Source organism: Amphiura filiformis, chromosome 14, assembly GCF_039555335.1.
Source record: "Amphiura filiformis chromosome 14, Afil_fr2py, whole genome shotgun sequence".
Lineage (NCBI taxonomy): Eukaryota > Metazoa > Echinodermata > Ophiuroidea > Amphilepidida > Amphiuridae > Amphiura > Amphiura filiformis.
Genome location: NC_092641.1, coordinates 25,087,024 through 25,105,217, shown reverse-complemented (window position 1 = coordinate 25,105,217; position 18,194 = coordinate 25,087,024). Strand labels below are relative to the sequence as shown.

The 18,194-nt window shown below is 35.2% G+C and overlaps 1 protein-coding gene across 1 annotated transcript in view; it reads left to right on the top strand.

Moving 5' to 3' along the window:
* LOC140169307 (ATP-binding cassette sub-family C member 5-like) overlaps positions 1-18,194 on the top strand; it is a 69,555-nt gene that overhangs the window by 13,337 nt on the left and 38,024 nt on the right. The window contains exons 2-3 of the mRNA XM_072192565.1: positions 4,957-5,140; positions 6,984-7,130. Coding sequence (XP_072048666.1) covers positions 4,957-5,140; positions 6,984-7,130 — 331 coding nt within the window. The remainder of the gene's footprint in view (positions 1-4,956; positions 5,141-6,983; positions 7,131-18,194) is intronic.

Here is an 18,194-nt window from a genome sequence, read left to right as displayed (position 1 = left end):
ACTCGGGTAGAAAATGCCGGGTAAAATAGTTGATTTTTACGTGCTTTTGGTGGTCTACGCCCATAAGAGCATATATGTTTACTCCAGATTGCTAGTGCTGTTGTGTGTTGGGGCAGGGCTATGGCACTCAACTCATTTGCATAGCAAAATGACCTGTCTCATCTGCAGCCAATTTGGTTCCGCTCCATCGAAATCAAGCTGGTCACGGAGGAGACTACCCTCCTTTGTGTTTGTTCATTTGTGTATGGAGAGCCCTTCTTGGAGTCCGTAATGACTTAGGCTACGCTCTCAGCTAGAGTCCGACGCTGCGCTGCATTGCACTAGAAATACCTTTTCTGTGAAATCGCTATAGAGCCAACCGGGAACACGTATTCGTTTTGAAAATATAGCATTAAAATTAGTATCACCCTTGTGGCCCCCGTGCAGTGGAAAACCTTAATTCTTTCATTAAAAGGAAATGAAAATTAAAAAAACACGGATCTACCTGTGCACCTATAAAATGGGCACAGCAATTTGTCTCAAATATGAATGAATTTTAAGTAACATACGGGATATGATGAACATTGACCTGACGCCATGATAGTAGGATCTATTAGTCGTTTTATATACAATGTATATACCGTATTGTCATAATACCAATATTTGTCATTATATATAATGAGTAATATTTAGCAACGTAAATGTGCAGTTCATATGCACAAACGAATACTGATCTTTATGATATTCACCCGGGATATTCAGGTTTTTGTACATCACATATAACATGTCACATAGGAGGTCATACGTGTTGACCTTCATCTATTGTATTTGTTCATCTGTGTATGGAGAGGATTAACGCCATTAAAACTCCATCGGTATTAGGGCGTAGTTCAGTGAACTCACCGTATTGCTATTTCAATTACTTTGATAATATAGATAATAATGGGAAAATGGGTCGAGGCGATTGCATTGAAAAACCTAATAAATTATTCATAACAGTTACGTAATCAATCGATAGTGCGGACACTTTTCATTTGCAAACCACCAAAATTCGTGATCTTTTAGCGTTGGAAAAGAAACCACGTGAATAGAGTGCCCTCTCAAGAATATCAACTCTCTGGTTGGGGTCTGGTGGCGGTACCTGTTTAATTTGTTCTCTCGATCACACAGTGCCAATGACATTGACCTTGCCAAGGTATATACAGTACCAGCAGCATCTACCTGGATGTACATGTATGTGAATCATGTGATAATAAAGGAACATTTCATCGTTTATCGGTATAGGGCCTATCCCTGATTAATTATAATTAGCCAATCGATCTTGCTGACCCTGCTCTGACTACTCGGGCTCTACTGCATGCACAGCACTATCACTATCGGTACATAGGTAACTCAGGTAAGCTTAAAAATTTAAGTTCAAAACATGTTAAACCTGATGAGCTCTGATACGACCATGCCGTCACAGATACTGTGATGCCGTGGTCTCCCCGTTTGTAAAGGGCTGTGCAGAAATTATGACCCCTGGGAGGGTAAGCATGGTAAACTCATGAGTAATCTTTATTTAACATTATGACATCTGATTATACCATACTGATTCGGGCCTAGTACAAATGTAAATGTCAGTATGTTATCAAAAAGGATAGGACCGAAGGCATGCAGGCAGGTCTAGGTATTAGGGGTGACAATAATTAGCAGGTAAACTATATGATTTACCCATATGATATTGGCAACATTTCGCTTTTCTTTGTTTTGCCCCAGGTTGGTTTTACCTCGCATTTAAGGAGTATTTCGTGATCCTAGCATCCTCTTTTTATGACATTTTTCAGTACATATCCACGAAAAAAGCCTATTCCCAAAATTTCAGTTGATTCCGATTTTGCGTTTGCGAGTTATGCATGATTATGTGTATTACACTGCTCCATAGACAATGCGTTGTAATTTCGTTCTGGTGCACCAGAACGAAATTCAAATTTCACGATATCTTTGCAAAACGAATTAATCTGCAAGAAATATTTTGTGCATATACATTATGTAGCCAGAGGTTTCCAGTGATATAAAAATCTCAACTTTTTTTGAGAAAAGTGGGGGGATGAGGCTGTGGATCACGAAATACCCCTTTAAATTAAATTTAACAAATTTTTCAATTACGGCATATTTCTTTTGGAAATTAAAGGGTCCACAATGTACAAGTATTTTGCCAGATTGATGATGACATGATCCGGGGCTCACTCATGTAAAGGTGGTACAGATGTGCAGTGGTCAAGGGTCCCTTTTTCAAGCTCTCCAACAGTTCATTATTCACGTTTCATTGACTCATAAACTCTGAAAAATTTTAGCTCTTGATGTTGAGCTCAACTTTGGAGAAAAAATAGAATTTTTTTGCTAAAAAGCCTATTGGTCCAATTTTAGCTCCAAAGCTTAATCTGGCCCGATTTTAGTACACAGACCCCCACAAAAATCTTGAAATTTCAGTTCATCAAGCCTATTTTGCCCAAAAATCAGTTCTTATTTCGTAAAGTTCAGCACTATTACTGTATTAAATACTGTGTGCAATAATTCAGTGACTGTTCCCATTATACTCTTGATTTTACTGGGAAACCAACCAGCATTGTTAAATTACCCAATGTCATTTAAACCATGTATATTAAATGCTGATGAATGTAAAGATTATAAGATAACTTTTGTATTGATGATCAAACAACCATTGTTATTGAATGGTTTTGAACCCTATTCATTCAGGGCCTATCCCACAACCTATTCATTCATCTCATTCTCAATCCCATCATCCTGTCTCAACTGTCTCTATAACCATGCTGTTTCAAGTGCTAACAATTCATCTCAACAAACCACTCCATCTATTCAGTCTCCATCAATAACTATTGACCATTGTACTAATTGTACTTGACCATTGTACTTGAAACTGGACCTTTGTCTAATCAAATGCTTGTAACTTTGCTTCTTGTTAAAAATTGAAGTCACATTGGATTCAATGTGGTGTCAAAATGTGCATGATTAGATCTATGAAAAAAACAAATTTACCCCAATATTGTTCAGTTTGGAAATTGTGATTATTTTTTCAAGTGTAATGATACTTTATTGGCGCAGTATAATTCTCATGTAAATAATATACCAAATAATATTCATAACAATTTTTCAATTATTAATTTGTCTAAAGCTGATCATTTTTGTGGCACCTGTTCTCGTAAAATTAGAGCATCTCAGATTCTCAGCCTATTGTTTCTTGTACAATGTATACATTGTTCTCAGTCTTCATTTTCATATTTTATTGTGTACATATTGATCACAACTCTAGTGCCTCTTATTGGTGTAAGTCTTGCTTCTTTAGAACTTGTCTATATGAACTTCCTTTTTGTGAAGAACCATTTATTGGCTTTATAATTGTAATGTATCTTAGGCTGTAGGCAGACGTTTTATTAGACGTAAAATATTTGATGTAACATATCTTCGTTATTTAATCTATTGCCATTCTATTTCCTGTAATGTTTAAGTTTTAACGAATGTTTGATGACGTAAAATCGATAATATATTTCTACCAAATATTATACGTAACATAATATCGATTTTACGTTATCAAACATTTGTTAGAACTTAAACATTACTGGAAATAGAATGGGACGTACTAGATTAAATAACGTAATATGTTACCGTACATCAAGTATTATACGTCTAATACTCGGAGTCTGCATACAATTGCTCACTTCAACATGCAATGCCTGCGCTACAAAGTTGATCACTTAAGGATTTTGCTTAATCAGAATCAAATTGAAGCCCATTACAATGTAAATACTGTATATGTAACTTTTGCTTCCATGCACTGCTTTTATTTTTATTAACTTCTATTATTATATTGTGTGCTGTAAATTGTCACTCAGGGCCCCCTTCATGGAACAGACTTAATTCCTTTTACATTGTGTAATCTCTGTGCCAATTTGGATTCACTATTAAGCTTGAATGAGTTCAAGAATGCCCTATAGTTTTGTATGTATTTAAGGGGTGGGGTATGAACGTTTGGACAGTATTTATTGTGGGACATTAGAGCACATCAGACATTTTGAATTGCAGTCTGAATATGAAGAATGTCCTTCTGATATCAAATAATTTTGATTTTTTGAAATTCGCAATTTGATATTTAACAGTACTTGAAGTAAACTTTATAAATCTGATGATTTATACTTAAAGTGTATGTAGGTGGGATGAAAAGCCGAGGATCAATTGAAAATTTTGACCTTTCAGTATTGAAGATATGGATTTTTTCCCAAAACACCAAAAAAGGTCTTTTGGGGAAAAAATCCATATCTTCAATATAAAAGGTCAAAATTTTCAATTGATCGTCGACTTTTTTCTCCCAACTACATACACTTTAAGAATATATCATTAGATTTATAAAATTTATTTAGAGGACTGTTATATCAAAAATTTGAAAAATATCAAATTTTAATAATTTGTCATAAAATTTGTATTATATCGTGAATTTCAAAAAGCGAAAATTATTTGATATCAGAAAGACATGCTTCGTATTCAGAATGCAATTCGATACGTCTGAGGTGCTATAAAAAAAAAAAAAAATACTGTCGAAATGCCATAAACGCTCATTCTAGATCCCTTAAGTCATTAATAAGGAACTTATTATAGTCCTCCTCATTAATTTGTTAATTTGAACTTGTTCTATACATTTCCATGTTTGTATTATTGCATATTCTTATAATGTTATTTGTGTATGTTATATGTTATCAGGGCTTCCAGGGAGACCAGTACTTTTGTATTGATCATTGATGGAATTTTCCTGAATAAATAATGAATAAATAATAATAACCCCAACCAAAATTTAAGTTGAGTGCACCCACAGGGACATGATAAGCCATCACAACCCGACTTCATGCTTACGCCATAAAGTGTGCTAAATCAGGCAGAGCGAATGATCTATGTTGACCATACGCATTATATTATATTTTGCAGTGCAAACAATGAATTCAACCAAGCCAATGCGCCTAAATGATGACACCAATCATGACGACGATAACCATGGCAACAATAGAAGAGATTCAAATGGATCATACCAGGAAGCTACACATGCTGTGTATAACCCAACTTATACCAAAATCAATTCGCCCAAGAAAAAGAAAAGGAAAACAGATACAAGGTATGGCAGACTTATACAAGTATTGGGACCCGCCATGAGTATGGGTATGGGTCCTGAGCCATGAGTACGGGTACAGGTACGGGTCCCAGGCCATGGGTACGGGTCCCTAGCCATGAGTATGGGTACGGGTCCGAACCCAAAATAGGGTGCGAGTACGGGTACGGAATTTATCATGGTATACGGAAATTGGGACTCGAGTAAGGGTACGGGTATAGGTCCCAGTATGGGTATGGGTATACGGGCCATGAGTATGGGTATGGAAATTGGGACTCAAATACTTATATGGTCCCATTATGGGTATATGGGTACAAACAAAGCTTATAATTTGAAATTCACCACAAAAGACAATTACTTGAAGTGTTTAAACATAATAAATAATAAAAATAGAAGTTGGTGATAAAGAAATCGATAGAAGATGGAGATAAAGAATACCTGAAGGACAATCTTCTAAAATCTTTTCAATAAAAAAAAAAGCTGGAATTAGGGCGACCTCCAAAGAAATTTGAGGTCGTTGCACAGTTCCATCTCGACATTTTTCATTGAAAATAAAAAAATAGTTATCAATAGTCAACCAACATAATAGTCTATCTATTTTGGAAATAATAATAATGCTTATTTAAGTTTTAAAGGGATCGGATAGCAAAATTTGCAGTTTTGTGGGACCTGAGAGCACATCAGACACACCAAATTGCTTTCTGAAATGTCCTTCTGATATCAAATAATTTAGATTTTTTGAAAATTGGCATATCTATACATGTACAGTGTCTGTTGTATTTCTCTGTATTTTCCACCCAAGCCGGTAAGCATGGCATTTGGCAATGGCCAATTCTGAATTATATTGACCCAATTTCCCAACTACATTATTATGCTTTTTTAAATTTTTTATAATGATGCCCACTGTTTTGTAGGCAAAATAATTTACTGGGTGTGCATTTTGGGGCAATGGGCAAGTTGAATTTACTGGGTCTGCAAAATAATTTACTGGGTGGGCAAATGCCCATCCAGTTTCCTGTTATTTATCTCACTGGTTGTAGGCCAAGTCAAAATGAAATTAGAATTTGGTGTCGCGGAAATGGAAACAAATCTGTACCCACACAGAAGTCTTTTACCTAAAGCTTCCAAAGAAGGGTCTGAAGTTATCAATATGTCGGTGACTGGAGTTAATAAATATGTTTAAATATGGATGTAAAATTGGACAAATAAAGAAGCAAAATGCTTGGCTGTACATATTCATTTATACCCATCGTTCTGATCTCTGTATAATTTGTGAACCTGTTGTAGGCATATTTTATAAAGCTGAGTACTATTATTTTGTGTCACTTTATTTTTGGCAGAAGGTTATTTCTAATGTTTATCTTTTGTTGAGTAAGCAGATAGATGATGTAAATAAAGTTTTAGATATGAACCTCAATGCCTAACTGTTAACATTACTACGTATACAATACATCTCCGATGTGTTGACTGTTGATTTTACAAGATACAGACATTTGTTCTAAGTTCATAAATGCCTGATGCATCTTATGTAATGTGCAAGAATAACAACTAATATATCTTTATACTAGATTGTAAAATGTCTGAAATGTAGGCTATATATTGATATGTTTTGTTTGCTTCAGTAAAACAAATGCAATACAAAGATTGTACAGCTGTACGGAGTTCCAATTACTTAAAATTAAAGCCAAAAAAGTAACTTTAATACAATTGAAACATTTCCATAAGAAAATAGATTTTTTACTGTGTGGGAGATTAAGGTCACATCTTCCATAGGGTGTGTATGGATTTCAACTGGAATAACTCAATTAAAATGTGTACGGTAATATCTTTATCAATTTGAATGTTGCAGGCCTCCAATAGACAGAGCTAACTGGTTGTCAGTCCTCACTTTTTCATGGGTTACTCCACTATTTATCAAGGCATGGAAAGGAACCCTGAAGACTGAGGATCTAACAGTTCCTTCTCGTAAAGACTCAGCCAAGAAGAACAGTCACAGGTTTGTAAAACATAATTTATTTTATTGTGAAATAATACAAATTTCAAACCTGCCTCCAGAAGACATGAGTGCATCATATACATGTAAAAGCACAAAGTTGAAGTGATATTGATTTCAAGACTCATTTGCTTTTTACTTGTTCCATACAATGTATGTATCATGTCTTAACTGGAGGCAGATTTGAACTAATGACCTTTCGTGAAATGGTCATAATACATGTAATTTGTTTTAGAATTGAACAGCCTAAGTCATAGACTCAAACATGTACTTTCGAAGTTCTTGGTACATGTGGGTTGGTGGTAGGCAGGGCCGGATTTACCATAGGGCCAGATGGGCCCGGGCCCAGGGCCCCCAAATTTTTGGGGCCCCCAAAATTACCCTGTACAATGTGCATCTTCCATTTTAGCGAAAATGCTTTGTTTTCCCTAAAATAGCCTACAAAAATTGCAGCTTTAATTTGGGCTAAAATAGCCTATAATTAAAATTTTTCGAGCGCTTCGCGCGCAAATGTCCTAGTTAGATCTAAAAACTTGGCCACTTGAGTGCACATGCCTTCCTCACAGTGCGTTTGGGGCCTACAAATTTTGTCCTGGCCCAGGGCCCCCAAATAGGTAAATCCTGCCCTGGTGGTAGGGGAACCTTGTGTATTCCTGGATGGTCTTTGTGCTACAATCATGCTGAATGGGTCAAAATATTTCAACATGGATCCAAATTGTTGCAAAGGTACTCAAAAAAACATACAAATTAAATGAAGAAATGTGCCATGATTGACAAACCACCGGCACTCAATGAGCTTTATTAAGTTATGCATCAGATAATTGTATGGAGGAGAGTGAGTGTGTATTGTGAACGATTTTGATTTATTTCAACCCATTGTCATCCTTTTTGATCCATTCTTATCCCTTTTCCAACCATTTCCTTCCTTTTCCATCAGTTTACACCAGTTTCCATATGTTTAGATCCCGGCCCCTGCACTTTGTGCATCCGCTGGTATTCATGCTCGTCGAAAATTTCACGAAATAAGAGGTGTTTTCAGATGAAGAAACGCGATTCGCGAAACACACAAAAACGGGATGTTTTTTTCAAACCATGTATTCGCAAAATTGAAAAAAAAATGTATTTTCATCGAAATATCACTTCTCTTGCTTTTACCAGAGAAGAGGTAATATTTTATTATATCTTCTGTGGTTTTACGAAAGTATTGCAGTTTCACAATTTTCCGTTTGGCGCATATCCGGTGTGCACCTGGCCAAGTGATTGAAGTTCATACATTTAGCCATGGGACCTGTGAGCCAACCCTACGCGTTTTTGCCAGAAAAGGGTATATTAGACTTATCGTTCGCGTTTGATCGAAAATAGGGGTATTGTCGAAGGGCAAATAATTCGCAAAATCGCTAAAAAGAGGGTGTTTTTCCCTGAAAACTTCGCGAAATGAGATGCAAAAGGGGGTGTTTTTAAAGTTCACCGACAAGCATGAATAACTGCGGATGCATGGAGTGCGGGGACCGGGGTTTCGATACAATACAAGATTTACAAATACCCATTAATGCATATTTGTTGTTTCCGCTTTCTGTATTCAGGGTTTAGAAATTATACATGTATAATGACAATTTAATACTATCCTTTAAAAAATATGAACATTAACATTTTATTAATTATGCAATGAGATGATATTTATATGTTACAATACAATGAAATTATACAGCAAAAAGGTTACTTACACCAATAAAATTATATGGTCTTATGACTCATATAGTTAGAAATAACAGCTACAATTGTTGGGTGGGGGCTATGCTGACTAGACTCAGGGGATGAGGCTGTTGGATTGGGTCACAGACCTTTAATAGCCCTGATCGTAAAAACATAGCCTTTACTCAGTGCAAAACAATTAAGGGCGTCATCTCAACATAAATGTGTCTTTGTATTGTGTACTTCAAATAGGTACCATTAGAACTCATCTCCCATCAAAACTGAGACTGACAGTGGTGTAGGTGCTTGTGGTGCCCAGGGCTAAGGATACTTAATGGCGCTCCCCATTCTTGAAACAATTGCACACGGAGCATACGGAAATTTGCACCAATAGAATTCGACCACTAATTAATTTTGGTTATAATTAAAAGGGCATTTTGTGATCCACAGCATCATCCCCCCCCACTTTTCTCAAAAAAAGTTGAGATTTTTATATCACTAACCTCTGACTACATAATGTTTATGTACAAAACATTTCTTGAAGATTAATTCGTCTAGCAAAGATATCCTGAAATTTGAATTTCGTTCTGTATACCAGAACAAAATTACAACACATTGTTTATGGAGCAGTGTAATAATACACATAATCATGCATAACTAGCAAACGGAAAATTGGAATCAACTGAATTTTGGGAATAAATAAGATTTTTTCGCTGATATCTACTGAAAAAAGAGGATGCTAGGAATAGGATCATCGGACTTAAATTGATCTCTCAAATGATTTTTTGCTGAAATGTGTGTGAAGCGCGCAAAAATTTGACTTTCATCGCTTGGAGAAATCTTTTTTTTTCCGCATTGGTTTTTGGGCTTTGTGATATACCGTATTTCGTCAAATGAACGCCCCCGGGGGTGTTACATTTTCCCAAGGGGGCATTTATTTAAGGTCAATTTTAGAACGATAATTCCTGTTAAAATCATTAGGTAAACTTAAAATTCACGCTAAAATGACTTCTGCTTCACTTCCGGGTTTCCAATCAAGATTTTCGCCAAAAAGTGACGCTATTATCGACCATGTGAACAACTTGGTAAGCTTACTACACAAGATAGCATGGAAATATCGACATTTTTTAAACATCTTGGTTGAAAAAAGTGGTGGGGGCATTTATTTGAGGGGGGGCGACTATTTGACCTAAATACGGTAGTATTTTTTTTTTTTTTAGCTATACCAGACTGGAAGTGTACATCTCATATCAAAACCGCTGCAGCAATGCAACTCAAAAATTTTGAAGCGTATTGTAATGGTATTTATAAGCCTCAATCTAAGATTGAAAACAGAACATGAAAAATCGGACCATGCCTCTTTAAGGTCTGAGACTACTCCCCATTCCAGAAAAATACAGAACTAATCTTTTTGGATTAAAAAAAATATTATCCTGTTTTGCCAAATGAAATATATACATATAGCTAAATCATAATCCTTTAGTTTGTCCTAACTTGCAATAAAAGTCAAATTTTCATATTTTTGCAATTTGAAGGATAATGGTCCAGAAACATTCAATTTTGCATGTGTTCTTACAATTGTAGTCACAAAATTGTAAGACTTGGCACAAGTTTAAGCATGGAAAATGTGTTTTCCAAAAATTAGAATGCATAACTTATATAGTCTTTGTTCAAGTCTTTGGGCTTGATTGTCACAAAATACGAAAAAGGTCGAAAAACGCCCTAAAAGTGCATGTTTTTGGCCCTTATTTCCAAAATTGACCAAAAAATGGGACTTTTATTGCCAGTTAGGACTAACTTTAAAGGATTAGGATTTAGCTATGTTTCATTTGGCAAAACAGGATATTATTTTTCTAATCCAAAAAAATTAGTTAAAATTTTTCTGGTATTAGATCTTGTTGAAGTAGATTTGTCTCCAGCTCTGACATGAAAATTTCCCAAGGTAGAGATAGATTTTAATTAAATTGCATTTTGTTGCAAAACAACTGGGATCAATGGGAATACAAAAGTACACTGGAACAAGTGATTAACATTACTGTCAATGTTCGAAATAAGCACTAAACATGTATGATCCTAGCTCTTCTCCTCACTGGGGACAAGTATATGAGCTACGTACTTATCTCCTGGACAACTACTTTATTTTACCTCCAAAATCATGATTTATAAAATATAAAACTTGACGTTAGATGTTGACTTTTGACTTCATGTTTGATTGTAATTTGTATCCTTTTATAAAGCGAGATCTATAGATTAGTAAAAATTTTGACTACTTATTTTTAAGTGTGTATAGTCAAAAGGAATCAGAAAATGTATAGTTTGACCTATCTAGGACGTACCCAGTGTTCGAAATATGCCTCAAAAAGTTACAGGCCAGCCGGACTTGACCTTAAAAAGTTACCGGCCAGCCGGGCCGGCAACTAGATGCCAGTCAGAAAAGTTACCGGCCAGGCCAAAAAAGTTACAGGCCAATGGCCGGCTGACCGGCCCTATTTCGAACGCTGGACGTACCGTTCTTGAGTTATAAAGGTCACGTTTTTGGCTCCATGGGGTAAAAAACATCAGTGCTCCAATTTTGCTAACAGAGGTGTCAAATTGTTCGTTTTGATAAATCACTTCAAAAGGATAGGATTGCACCATCTTGGATATTTCATTACATACATTGTAGGTAACACAGCAAAATAGGTCATGGTCAATTAGGACTCAATGGGACTATCATGATGACCATGATGACTATTAAAGTCAGCCCAGGATGCCAGGAAAAGTTTTGCTTGTTTATTTGTTGTTTTAGGTTGGCCTGTATTGGGACAAATGCTGTGACCATGGAAAACCCATGGTCTAGAGTCTAGACAATAGATTAATCTATTGTTTGTGTCTATAACAAATTATGCCCAGTGTAGGGCAGAAAGATAAAGTGCAAGGAGAGTTTATTTGATGCCATTGACCTTGACCTTATATCATAATAAAGGACTGGCACTATGGACCACACTGGCCTCATCACAATGGCATAGTTCAATAACCTCAATTAAATAATCATAATGCAAAATTTGACCTCAAGTTGCAGAGTATGATCGAGTTTTGTACCTAAATTTTAAAATGTCATTCAATGAATGTACAGATGTATTGTGCCCCTGATAGATGAGCATGTTGTGGATCCTACTGTCTGTCCAATTACAAAATAGAGAGTCGGTTTTTATTTGAAAAAAATATAGGGCCCCCTATGGGTTAGAAAAAGGTCATGAAAGAAAATGTTCTAGTGGACCTTGGACCTAACAAGATTTTTTGGTAACATTTTGAAAATGTTTTTCTTCATGTCGACTTTCATTCAATTTTGACTATATTTCAACAATAAAATGGGACCATACAATTATTCCTATAATGATTAAAAACTTTTGAAAGTAAAGTCCATTTCTCAGTTTGGGGCGATTAAAATCGAGGTCACGTAGTGCCAAATCATATTGATCAGCAATAGGCCTACTGGTAATGATTCACCTTTGGGCTAATTAAAATGATCGATGTATTTTTTCAATTTCTTTAACACAATAACAATAACAATAACACATAAAAATAAAACCCTATTCCAAATTAAAGATAAATAAAGATATACACACTTAAGGGATCTAGAATGAGCGTTTATGGCGTTTCGACAGTATTTTTTGTGGGACATGAGAGCACCTCAGACGTATCAAATTGCATTCTGAATACGAAGCATATCTTTCTGATATCAAATAATTTTCATTTTTGAAATTCACGATATAATACAAATTTTATGACAAATTATTAAAATTTGATATTTTTCAAATTTTTGATATATAACAGTCCTCGAAATAAATTTTATAAATCTAATGATATATTCTTAAAGTGTATGTAGCTGGGAGGAAAAGCCGACGATCAATTGAAAATTTTGACCTTTTATATTGAAGATATGGATTTTTTTCCCCAAAAGACCTAATTTTTTTTGTTGGTGTTTTGGAAAAAAAAATCCATATCTTCAATACGAAAGGTCAAAATTTTCAATTGATCGTAGGCTTTTCATCCCACCTACATACACTTTAAGTATAAATCATCAGATTTATAAAGTTTACTTCAAGTACTGTTAAATATCAAAAATATCAATTCTTAATGATTTGCCATAAAATGTGTATTAAATTGCGAATTTCAAAAAATCAAAATTATTTGATATCAGAAGGACATTCTTCGTATTCAGGATGCAATTCGATATGTCTGATGTGCTCTAATGTCCCACAATAAATACTGTCCAAACGTCCATACCCCTTCCCTTAAAAATAGGTAGTCAAAAATGACCCTAAAGTAGTCATTTTTGACCCCATATGCAGGGTCAACTATGCACCGAACCCATTGAAGTCATTTTTGACCCTGTAGGCCTACATGAAGTCAAAATGATTTGACCCCCAATAGAGTCAGTTAAAAACTAACCCTATTATAGTGTCAAAAAATGACTATATCCAGGGGTCATGATTAGAAAATTACCCATAACGTGGTTGAAATGACTACATTCAGGAGTCCTGGTTTGAAAATGACCCCGGAATGTGGGTCGAAAAATGACTATATGTGATGCGATCAAGCAAAATGAGTCGGATGTCGGGAATATTGATTTTGAGATATAATCAATAATAGTATTCAGCTTCCTTTGCATTTTATTGTTCTGAGCAACACTAAAATGGTTATATCTCTGGAACCATAAGTCTAATTATAATGGGGTTTTCAGCAAAATAAAGCTCTGAGAATGGCTCATATAATGAGATTGAAAACTGAAATTTGATTTTGATCGACATCAAACTCATTTTTGCTTGATCGCATCATATATTTGGGGTCATTTAAATATGACCCTTTTAGGGGTCAATTTAATATGATGTCAACAACTGAAAATGACCCCGACAGTGGTTGGTTTAATCACAAATAGGGTTGAATAAAATTCCCGGATAAAATTGACCCCGTAAAAGGGTTGATATTTTGACCCAGTCGTTTTAAGTGTGTAATAGACATACAATAAATGCTATTCTGCTATGACGTATCATACCGTAAATATGGCGGACTACTCAACTGTATTCAACAAAAGCATGCTTGCAATCTACCGCAACTCTTCGTCACACACGCATAACAAATGCACTATGATCAACGGATCAAATCGGTTGAATACAGCATTTAATTCAATGGACTGCACTGCGCCATGATCAGATTACGGTGAATGATCCTTTGTTTGGAGCCAATCAATAATTTCATGCCAACGATGCACAACCTCTATTGATCGAAAATGGTATTCCTTATTTGATTGCCATATCCATATAGGATTTCTACCTTCGAAGTATAATAATCGAACAGTCCAAATACATATTTGGTAAATGGCACCCAACGTTTCACGGATCATTTTCAAATTTGCCGTGAGTTTGCTCAAATTTCAATAGATTTGTGGTTACATTGTTACCAAATATCTTTGGAACAAGAAAAACTTCTTAGGTCTGAAAGCCACTATTAAACAACTTTTCTTTCATGACTTTTTTCGAAAACATTTATATATTTAGATAAGTACCGTACTGACGCGAGTATAGTCCCACCTTGAGTAAAGTCCCACCCCAATTTTCGAAAAATGTCAGAAATTAAAAAAAAAAAAAATTTGGCTTTGGAGTGTCCCAGGACCTAGACCTAAATGCTAGGATCATTCATGGTTGACCTAAAAAAAAAAAAAATCAAGATGTTTTGTATTTTTAATATGAAAATTGATCATTTGTATTCATGTCAATTCAATTCATATTCAATTCAAATTCAATTTTTTTGTTTTGAAATTGAGTATAGTCCCACCCCCCCCAATTTGATGAAAAATGTTCACCCCAAAGCGGGGTGGGACTATACTCAGCGTAATAAAACCGGTCTCTAAGTTAATTGGACAGTAATCTGGCTATTTGTGCTCAATGTGCTATTCCAGTTGAAATCCATACACACCCTGTGGAAGACACCACAGCCACAGGGAGTGCAAATTTCAAATAGGGTTACCTGAATGGATGACTGCATTTACAGTCTACATGTACACACCCTGTGTGGAAGATTAAGGCCCCCCTTTGCACATGCCAAATTTTTGGGATCACAATTTACAATCCTTAAATGGTCTTGATACATGTTGCGAGCACAGTGATCAGGAAAATTTGCATAGCTTTTCTGTACCGTTTTCCTAAGCCTTTTTGAGCATGTTTTATTTAACAGGCGCCCCATGAATGTGTGCCAAAAATCACTTCCCCCCCCCTCTCGGCTTGCCAAAAATTGCTTTCCCTCTTTGGGCTCACCAAATATTTCTCCCCCCCCCCAAAAATTTTACCCTCCCACCAGGCTGAGTTCACATAGAAGTATACGGTATACGGTATTCGCTATACGAAATACGCTCATTCGATCAGGCTGAGTTCATATAGGATGATACTATGTGAACACAGCCTGATCGAATGAGCGTATTTTGTATAGCGGATAGCGAGTATGTCAGTTTACCCATTTTCTTCGTCTTATCAAATGCTTGTAACTTTACTTCTTGAGGTCACATTGCATTCAATGAGGTGTCATAATGTGCAGAATTAGATAGTGCATCTATTAAAAAATGAATTTACCCACATATGGTTTAGGTTTTTAAAATTAGGACGGTATGCGCTGCACTAAAATCGAACACGCACGATTCCCACTATACTAAACTATACGCAGGTATACGGCCTTTTCGAATAGCTCTTATGTGACCCGGTACTATGAAATTACCTTGCTCGATTTAAGCTATCGCGTGCACCGGCAAAAGCGTGCATCGTATACCCGAATAGTATACTTCTATGCGATCGTAGCCTTATGTGACCCGGTACTATGAAATTGCCTTGCTCGATTTGAGCTATACGCGTGCACCTGCAAAACGTGCACCGTATACCCGAATAGTATACTTCTATGTGATCGCAGCCCCAGGGGCAGGGCTCATAATTATTGCACAGCCCCTAACACACTCAATACCTACATACTTGTTTGCAAAAATTATGAAATTTTGGGGTTTGATTTTGCTCCTTATTTTTGCCAATAGACCTTTTTCCCAGACGTCTCCAATCAATCGATATTGGGTGCAGCATTTGAGTCATCTGGACTTGGTCTTGGACCTCAAAAATCTTGTTCTCAAAAAAATTATCAATTGATTATCTATTTTTTTTTTTTTTTTTTTTTTTTTTCCAAGTTTGCAGATTTTTAATTTTTTTATTTTTCACCATACTGCATACAATGTATGACATGCAATTGTGTACTTCTGTACAAGATCCTGACACACAGTGTGTGGATGTGAGTGGTAATTACATTACCTAACAGAAACAAGATTTATACACATATGGTGTAAATATACTAATAATTGATTATCTATTGTTGTTCATCACTATAAATTTTAATGAATGTTGAAACTCACAATCACTCATACGCCCAACTTGAATGTGTACTGTACTGCCAATCTTTTATATTTTGACTGTATTAAATTTAAATGGCTTTAATTATTAGTGAGAATTCATGCGTAAAATTGAAGAAAAATATACGCCCTAAATAATATATAAAATGGCAAAATAATGCAGTATTTTAATACCATTATCACTCACAAATAATATTGATTTAAAAAAATTCTTCTGTAATGTATGCTGAGGTCATGAGATGATGAAAAATATGTTTATATTGCCTGCATATTCATAAATATGTACAGGGTGTCCCTGAAAGAACTGTAGTATGCACAAAAAGTAACTCAGCTGTTATAAATAGGCCTATAGATTCAAAACTAATAATTCTTTTCACAATATTTCAACATAAAAAGAAGGGTGATTTATTTACATGCATTTTGATACCCCATTTGTCCAATTTTGTTCAATATTGACAATACAGCAGTGTTTTGAAAGAAAAAAACCCCAATTTAAAAGTTGCAGTTATTTGTATTGATTTGAAGGAAGCGTGAAGATAATGGCGGGCTTTACGTGTTACAGTGCTGGCATTAAAAACCATTGTTCGCTGTAAACGGCAACTTTTAAATTCGGGTATTTTTCGGTAAAAGCACTACTGTGTTGTTAATATTGAATGACATTTGACGAATGGGGTATCAAAATGCGTGTAAAATCATCCTTCTCTCTATGTTGAAATATTGTGAAAACAATTATTAGTTCTGAATCTATAGGCGTATAACAGCTGAGTTACTTTTTGTGCAGACTTTATATTGTCGGAAACTGATGCAGTAACACATTTGATGCATAAACTAAACATAACTAATAAACTGATGTGGTTAAGGAATATATCATCTATCACATACTTCGACAATTGACGTACCACTCTGTTTTTGTTTCTGAAGTAAAATAATTTTACGAAACTTCCTCATTTTCAATCCGTTCCAGAGATGTATTACCAACCCTTTTTTCCGGGGGCGGAGTTACATATAAATCAAAATGCAAAATAATTAAAAGCAATGTATAAGAAGAGTGTCACCAACCTGGTTTTTTTTGGGGGGGGGGGAGTACACACAGCTGGTTTACTGATATATATCGAGTTTAAAAATGGTTTTGGTATTGTGTTTTTAAAAACAATATTAATCAAAATGTAAAATAATAAAAGGCAATGTATATAAGGCATGCAAAAGCCTACATGCACTTATATTTATGATTTAAAGAAGATGTGAAATCGTGAAAATCAATCGTGAAAAATATTCTTAAAAACGCATACAAAATCTGCACAGGTTCCTACATGTATAATTTCAGGGATTGGGTACGGTACATAGTGAGTTAAGGGATAGGTGAGTTACCAAGAGTTAGTGGACAAGGGCAAAATGCGAGTTGGTGGATAAGGCTGAAAGCGAGTTAGTGGAAGGTGAGTTAGTTGATGTAGAGTCCGAAGCTTGCCATTTTATTAAATCCATTTTGAATGAATCTTTATTTTCCATAATAAAAAACAACAAAATACAAAGAAATTCAACATCATAAAAATAAAAATTTTCCGTGTTGTAATCCGTGTTGTAAAATTTGTAAATCTGTGTCATGAATAAAGCTTAAAATGTATAAACAATGATATTAATGTCATAATAAAGTGTTCAATATCGCGATCAATATGCTCTGATTGGAATATTCTCACGATAATAGGCCGACTATTACAATGTTTGGAGCTATATAGGGGGTTCATGTCTTGGTAATATACCTTTATTTCAGTATTATGAAACAGCATTTTTCATCATAAAAATTGACACACACAACTCAAGATTGTTTTTAACATAATTTTCTCTGATCTTTTAACAATTTTTGTCACGTCATACAAAAATGTCATTTTCCGTGTTGTACCTCCAATTCCGTGATTTTGTCCGTTTTCTGTAAAACGGAAAACTTCGGACTCTAA